The 8,215-nt window shown below is 42.0% G+C and overlaps 1 protein-coding gene across 1 annotated transcript; it reads right to left on the bottom strand.

Moving 5' to 3' along the window:
- Positions 1-817: 817 nt before the first annotated feature.
- LOC137347986 (uncharacterized) lies at positions 818-6,300 on the bottom strand. Its single transcript, XM_068013058.1, has 5 exons — positions 6,223-6,300; positions 6,054-6,137; positions 4,876-5,082; positions 3,477-3,713; positions 818-3,356 (listed from the first exon to the last, which is right to left on the bottom strand). The coding sequence occupies exons 1-5, from the start codon at positions 6,298-6,300 to the stop codon at positions 3,276-3,278; spliced, it is 687 nt and encodes a 228-aa protein (XP_067869159.1). The 3' UTR covers positions 818-3,275.
- Between the last annotated feature and the right edge of the window lie 1,915 nt (positions 6,301-8,215).

Here is an 8,215-nt window from a genome sequence, read left to right on the forward strand (position 1 = left end):
GGACCTTGGTGTACTTATCCATAGATCACTGAAGGCAGCAGCACAGGCAGATAAGGTGGTTAGAAAAGCATATGGGATACTTGCCTTTATTAGCCGAGGCCTAGAATATAAGAGCAGGGAGGTTATGATGGAGCTGTATAAAACGCTAGTTAGGCCACAGCTGGAGTACTGTGTACAGTTCTGGTCGCCACACTATAGGAAGGATGTGATTGCACTGGAGAGGGTGCAGAGGAGATTCACCAGGATGTTGCCTGGGCTGGAGCATTTCAGCTATGAAGACGGACTGGATAGGCTAGGGTTGTTTTCCTTAGAGCAGAGAAGGCTGAGGCGGGACCTGATGGAGGTATACATAATTATGAGGGGCATAAATGGGGTAGATAGGAAGAAACTTTTTTCCTTAGTGGAGGTGCCAATCACCAGGGGGCATAGATTTAAGGTAAGGGGCAGGAGGTTTAGAGGGGATTTGAGGAAAAGTTTTTTCACCCACAAGGTGATTGGAATCTGGAACACACTGACTGAAGGGGTGGTAGAGGCAGGAACCCTCACAACATTTAAGAAGTATTTAGGTGAGCACTTGAAAAGCTTCAGCAGACAAGGCTACTGGCCAAGTGCTGGAAAATGGGATTAGAATAGATAGGTGCTTGATGGCTGGCACAGACATGATAGGCCTAAGAGCCTGTTTCTGTGCTGTAAAACTCTATGACTGTAAATGGGCAAAATAAAGAGAAAAGCACACACTAACATACACACATCACTAAAAATGTACACTGAACATATTGAGAAAGCTTTGCTCTTTTAGTTTTTATTTTTTCTGGCATATTACTCTGTAACAAGTCAGGTAAAAATCCCATTTGACAGGAAACATTTTAAACATGTTAGTTGGGGGGGTTTCAAGTTAGTGTTTACAGAGAAATAGGGTCATATATCTTTCTCCCAATTAAAATAACTTGCAAACATTTAAAAGCAGTTCCTTGTGGTGCTTTCATGTTCCAACAAGCATGAATTCTTACTTTTAATATAAATACGTACCGCTCATACACATACTTAACAAATTACTTTGGGTTTAAATATTAAATATAATTTTAATAAATTAAGACAGATTATTTTGCTTGCATGGCTAAAGAGTCACAGGTTACATGGATGGCAAAAGAAGCAAAAGTGACATCAGGAAAAACTACTTCACACAGCGAGTAATTAGGATTTGGAATGCATTGCCTGAGAGTGTGGTGGAGGCAGGTTCAATTGAGGCATTCAAAAGGGAATTAGACTGTTATCCGTAAAGGAAGCATGTGCAGGGTTACGGGGAGAAGGTGGGGGAATGGCTTTAGGTGAACTGCTCATTCAGAGAGCAGGTGCAGACATGATGGGCTGAATGGCCTCCTTCTGTGCTGTAACAATTCTGTGATTCTGTGATCCATGGCTTGCTGGGTCTAATTGGGAGTGCAGCCGTAGACATGAATGTTGGGGTAAATTTTCCAAGACTGCTCCGGGGGTGGAGTCACACTTGGCATAGTGTAGAGTGGAGAATCAGGAAGGAAGTTAGTATGCCTGATGTGCGGTGCTCTCAATTTTGCTGTCATTAATTTGAATGACCTGCCAAAGCAGGAACTCTGCAAATTAGGTGCACTGCCTTCCCATCCGAATCTCTGATCCATTCTCCTACCAAGTGAGGTTTTGGGCTGAAAGTGTCACAGCAAGTTTACCTTCTGCTGCAATCTTCACAATATTCTAGGAAGAGCTTTAGAACTGGGGTTGAGACTTTAGGGATAATTTTACTAATATATGCTCCTTGTGCAGGAGCTTTGCTTGTAGTCAATGCATGTCATGACTTGAATATGTGCTCCCCATCATTTCTGAATAGAATATCATGGAGAAAATAATACACGGTCCCAATGAGTGAAGCTCCACAGCAGGGGCAGGAATTAGTAAAATTATCCTTTGTATCTCTGAAACTATTCAACAGGACTCTCATTTTTAAAAGTACAGCAAATAAACATGTGCCAATCTTATCATTATTACTGGCTACCAAGTAAGAATTTTGACTTGGAAGAGAGGTATTCCCAGTTACAATGCTTGACTAAAAGTCTTTATTTAAACTCTGGTTTGGTACAGTCTAAAGCTGTACATTTGATATGGATAGTGTTTTCTGTGAGAAAGTCCACCCTCTACATTAGGAAGAAGCTGCCAATATTCTATGAGATTTTGGAGCTGCTAGCGCTTAAACTTAAGGTGGGCCTCCAAGTTTGTGCCTGTTGCAGCTGCATCTCAATATTTTGTAACACTCAAAAAGTCCACCATGGGCAATATCTTTACCCATTAGGCCATCAGGGACACTAGGATAACCCTTATGAGACATAAGGCATTGCAGGAAACCACTGGCATGCAACTCTTGATTTTCCATCTATTTAAAAACAACATGAATAGATGGATAATCACAGATAGCACAGCCATAATTTCCCACAGTAGACTTCTGGCGAGCACTACCCCCGACCCCCCACAATCAGAGATGGGGATTATGAAACCAGCCCTCTAATTGTCAAAAATAAACTAATATAAAAATACAGGTTTTTTTTCTTGGTGGATTTCTGATACTAAAAGAGATGTCACATAACTTAGTAGCACAAATAACACAGAAAATGCTGGAAAACACTCAGCAGGTCAGGCAGCATCCATAGAGTGAGAAACAAAGTGATTATAGGGGTATGGTAACAGTGTGACTCTGTTGCTGGACAAGTAATCCAGAGGCCTGGATTTCTTGCCCAGTGATGTGAGTTCAAATCCCACCTCAGCAGCTGTGGAATTTAAATGTAATTAAATAAAGCTGCATCAGTAATGGTGGTCATTGTCAGAAGAACCCATCTAGTTCACTAATATCCTCCTGGGAAGAAAATCTGCTGTCCTTACCCAGTCTGGCCTAAACGTGGCTCCAGACCCACAGCAATGCGGTTGACTCTTAACTGCCATCTGAAGTAGCCTAGCAAGCCTTTTAATTGTATTCAAGAAGGTGGTTCACCGCCACTTTCTCAAAGTCAATTAGCAATGGGCAATGAATGCTGACTTTGTCAGCAGTACTGACATTCCATGAACTGTTTTCCAGCATTTTCTGTTTTTTATTTCAGGTTACCAGCATCTGCAGTAGTTTGCTTTTACTCTCATTAGCTTGTCAGATAAGTAAAATAAAAATAAATACGTGATTCTAGTTCTATTGGTCCAATTAAAGATTTTGTAAAATTAAAGAAATAACCATTGCAGGATTTTTGCATGACATGATTAAATTATGCTAGTAAGTTGATGGCTTGTTGCAAGTTTTTTCTGCTTTCATAATGGATCATTTCCCAGGCACATCTACTGTACTCCTGAAAACAGAACAAAAATGAATATTGAGATTATGCACTGCGTACACAGAATTAAATAATTTAATGCTTTATGATTGGCAGAGTTTTTTTACTTAAAGATATGATAAAATATAAATATACCTTATTTTCTAGAAATATTCTCAGTTTTGTGAAATACTTGTGAATTCTTTTCTTCCCAGTCATTTTGGAATCTGACCATCGTTGTAGATCTTGACTCAGCTCCTCAAGCTGCTGATGCAGATGTGTTTCAAATACTTCCATTCCATTTTTGTCCCATGGTTTGGAGCAGACATTTGTTCTGTAAATCTTGCTGATGTGGAGCAGTATTTGATAGATGATCATAATTTTGTCCTCAGTCTGTGTAAAACACACACCACCCTGCTCAATGAATGGTGAAGAGGTGGAACTCGCTACCACATGGAGTGGGTTGAGGCAAATTACATAGACGCATTTAAGGAGAAGCAAGGTAGGTACATGAGGGAGAAAGGAATAGAAGGATATGGCCAAAAGCTGAGAGAAAATAAAGTGGGAAGAGGCTTGTGGGGAACACAAACACTGTTGGGATGAATGGCCTGTTTCTGTGCTGTACAATCATATGTAATGCAATCTTCTCACAGTTACCAATTTTCCCCCTTCTCAATTTTCTCTCTCCATTCTCCTGAAGCTGCTGCTTCCTGCTAGGATACAGCTCCACAGAGACCGACAGCCCTTTGGTGTAAAGTGGCCACTATTCACGTGCATGAGCCTTGATGATGTGTGTTGGAGGGTTGCTGATTTTAGGGACATTACAGCTGAGCCACATCCACACACACATCTTTTTTCAGCAAAGATCATTGGATAGCAATTTGGAGCAGGATCTGAGTTTTATTTTTGCTTTCAGTTATTGTTTAAGGGATTCATAAAAACAGTGAATAAATTATGAAGATAATTATGCTTGGTATGGATGGACAAGGCTATGCAGAAAAATGTAATCAATCATACAACAATTACATAAAATGTTTGGATTTTTACCCTCATTTTGCACTTAATTAGTCTATTCACAAAATTAAGCATCACAACGGTTCAGCATTAGGGAGATAGAATACTGTTCATTCACAGTCAGGACCAGAGTTTGAATTTAGCCCAAGGTGAAAGGATGAAACGGTCTTCATTCTGCTGATTGTTAGGGCTATAAGTGAAATGTGATTAAACAGTCTCAACTTACTGCAGTAGGTACAAAGTAATTGAAAAGAAAAACCCACAATATAGTATTAATTGGCACAAATTAACAGTTTCACTCACAGAGCTGAATTTTACCAGCCCTTCACGTCGGTGGTTGTGGGGAGAGGGCTATAAAATACTTGCATGAGAGGCCGCCACAACACAGAGAAGGAAGGCCCTGCCGAATTTTACTGGCGGCAGCAGTTTTACTGTGAAAGCAAACATAGAATGGGGAGGGGGAGGGGGGGAAGGGTCTCCAGGATTTACTTCAATTTTTACACACAATGCACCAAATTATCACTTTAAAAATTAAAATTACTTCTAACGGCTTGAAGCGCTTTAGAAATCGCGCTGCAACCTGCGTGGTGATGCCGGATGCCGCTGCCAGGGACTGAGCGGTCGCCCACTCTACGGCACTGGGGGCGGATGCTCCGCCTCCGCCATTTAAATAAATCTCCGCGTGTAATATTGCGGGGGGCTCAGCAGCGGCCAATGCGTGTGGGCACGCCTCTGACTTCAAAGCGCACTGCCACAATGTGCGGTGCGCTAATAAAATTCAGCCCGGAGAGTCTATAAGGATGGGTGGTTGGGAAATGAAAATATCATATTGGTGCAGTAGGAATACTTTGTTGAGCTGCAAAAGCACAGTAAAGGGAACCTTAATCTGCATCTAACTTGGACAATGCCACCAAATTCATCACTTCCTTGAGTCATGGGACTAGTTCTTGTCAGAACTGCCAGGAACTTTCCTCTCGTTCTTTTTCTAACCCTTTCTCTTCCCTACATTCTTATTGTGTCGAAATCAGGATCTAATGTTTCCCACTGTTGTGCATTCCTTCCAGGATCTCAAAACTGTGGAACACCTTACATGCTCAAGTCTTTTCACCTCCCTATAATCTATACATTTCTAAGACATCGATTTTCCTCATCTCTTTTCCTCTATTCAACCTTGGTTTTGCCCTGAACTATGGGCCATGTCTCTTCATCTCAGTTTCTCAATGTTGAAAAGTCTCCCTCTGCCATACAGTGGTTCATTTGAAAAAAAGAGGTAAGATCTGATTATCATTCCCTGTATATCAAAGATCCACATTGCACATTTCTTTGACAACATACCTGAAATTATAAACTCATTTATTACAATTTTGACTGCCTTTGCCTGCCATAATTGGTTGATAAAGGCCTTAAAATGGGCTTGGTTGTCTTAACCACTATGCTGTCAGATGTGCCACTTTTCAGATGAGATGTTAAACCGAGGAGCTGCCTAGCCTCTCAGATGGACATAAAAGATCCCATGGCACTATTTCAAAGAAAAGCAGGAGCCAATATTTATCCCTCAACCAACCTTGCATTTCCTACAGTGACAACCCTTCAGAAGTACTTCATTAGCTGCAAACCAAGTTGGGACATCCTGAGACACTAAACAAAAACACATCTCTTTTTCTTTGCAATCTCATTCACTAGATTGCATTCAACGTAATTATTGAAAGTGTCAGTTACCTTCGAATTTGTTGCAATCCTCATCAGATTAAGGGTCTTGATTTTCAGCCCTTGTGATCTACAATGAACTGGAAAGCCAGCCCCCTGAAACAGAGCAGAGTCGGTGTTAATACTATTACACGTTGCGTTGGGAAGTTAAGTAGGATTGCATTCTGTCCGATAAACTCACCATTTCGTCCAACAGTTGCAGGGCATCGCTGCTGAGACGTCGATGGAGCTTCAGTCTCATTTGGTACCCGTGACTCATGGTCCCAGGCAACAGGGCAAATAGAAGAACAAGTTGCCAAATGCAAGGAAAAGCCATGCTCCAAAGCAAATCTGACCTGAAATGCCATAGTGAATAAAAGGTCCGCGTTCAGCATGGGGGAAAATAGGTTCTGCCTCTCAACCAAGTAACAAATGCCAGAGCCTCTTACCTGCTGGAGATAGGATGTTGTGCTGTGAATAACGGGAGAGTAATGCCAGCCAGTTGCCAGATAAACCGCATTCCATATGCAGAACTGTTTACATCACAAAAGTGAGAAATAAACCACATTCATTTTCAGATTTGGAGTGCCAAAAATAATTTCGAGGAGAAAAAGTACCCATGAGAGCACGTCGTGTGAAGTCATCGTCAATATGTAGAAAGTACCGTAGAGTTAGTCCCAACCAATTCAACTTTTATAAGTTCAGACATGTTTCGGTGTGAGACCAGTGCCAGTGCCAAAAATATCAAGCTACCAACGGGTGAGTAAGATTTGGACTTCCACAGCGACTGCCAACTCCATGGGAAAGCAAGTCAATACCGCATGCAAATAATTGTACCTGACTTGTGTGGAGCATCAGAAGTGGGGAATCTTTGCTCCTTCCCCTGCTCTTTATGGAGTGAGTGGAGGCGGGACAGGGAGAATTGGTGTTCTCTCACTGTTGAGATTTTGAAAGCTGCTGTTCCGACAGGGGATGCCTATTTTTAATTAGCCAATCAGTGACACTTTACAGAAAGAGAAAAAAATCTTCAGAAGTTCCCTTTCATCTGCGGAGGCACCACCAGTATAATAATGAATAAGGTCTAACTAAACTAGCAGAAACTTATAACGTTACATTTTAAGATAATTATCTATACCAATCAGTTGCTTTACTCTGACCGGTACTGGCAGAAAATTAATTCCTTGACCAGGCTTCAACTCCGGGACACATCGGTATGAGAATCGATTCTGGGATAGGTCTATGAAGTGTTGAGTTTAGGGGTGGACTGATAGCGGTATTACACTCAATATCAGGGGCTTTGAAACCGCGCGACAATCCTATCAATTAGATCCACGATGAACAGATGCGAGCTCGATCTGGAGAAGCACTAGTGACGGGTTTGTTCTAGACTTGGTGTTGGGGGAAGGATTGATAGACTGGAGAGAAATAAGTGGAATATCAGGGCGGGGGCAGACTGGGGGATGAACCAGTGAAGAACAGAAGATTTGATCCAGAGTACTCTGTAAACACAAGACAACCAGACAATGCCAAATATCTGTCAAACCTGTCAAATACTCCACACTTTAAATTCTGCTGGCGGCGCAGTGGTTAGCACCGCAGCCTGGCAGCTTCACAGCTCCAGCGACCCGGGTTCAATTCTGGGTACTGCCTGTGTGGAGTTTGCAAGTTCTCCCTGTGTCTGCGTGGGTTTTCTCCGGGTGCTCCGGTTTCCTCCCACAAGCCAAAAGACTTGCAGATTGGTAGGTAAATTGGCCATTATAAATTGCCCCTAGTATAGGTAGGTGGTAGGGAAATATAGGGACAGGTGGGGATGTGGTAGGAATATGGGATTAGTGTAGGATTAGTATAAATGGGTGGTTGATGGTCGGCACAGACTCGGTGGGCCGAAGGGCCTGTTTCAGTGCTGTATCTCTAAACTAAGCTAAAAACCTTGGATAGAATTTCTCTGCCAGTAATGATTCATGAGAAAACTGGATCCCTGATGGAAAGCTGCAGTCTATTGTGGGGAATTCAGCAATGGTAATACCATTGAACATTAAAGAGAGATGGTTACATTCTCTCTTGCTGCAAATAGTCATTGCCTGGCACTTGTGAAGTCTGAATGTTACTTGTCACTTATCAGCCCAAGCCCGGATATTGTCCAGGTCTTGCTACATTTAGGGATGGATTCTTTCAGAATCTGAGGAGTTGCGAAT

The sequence above is a fragment of the Heterodontus francisci genome, chromosome 33 (genome assembly GCF_036365525.1).
Source record: "Heterodontus francisci isolate sHetFra1 chromosome 33, sHetFra1.hap1, whole genome shotgun sequence".
NCBI classification, from domain to species: Eukaryota; Metazoa; Chordata; class Chondrichthyes; order Heterodontiformes; family Heterodontidae; genus Heterodontus; species Heterodontus francisci.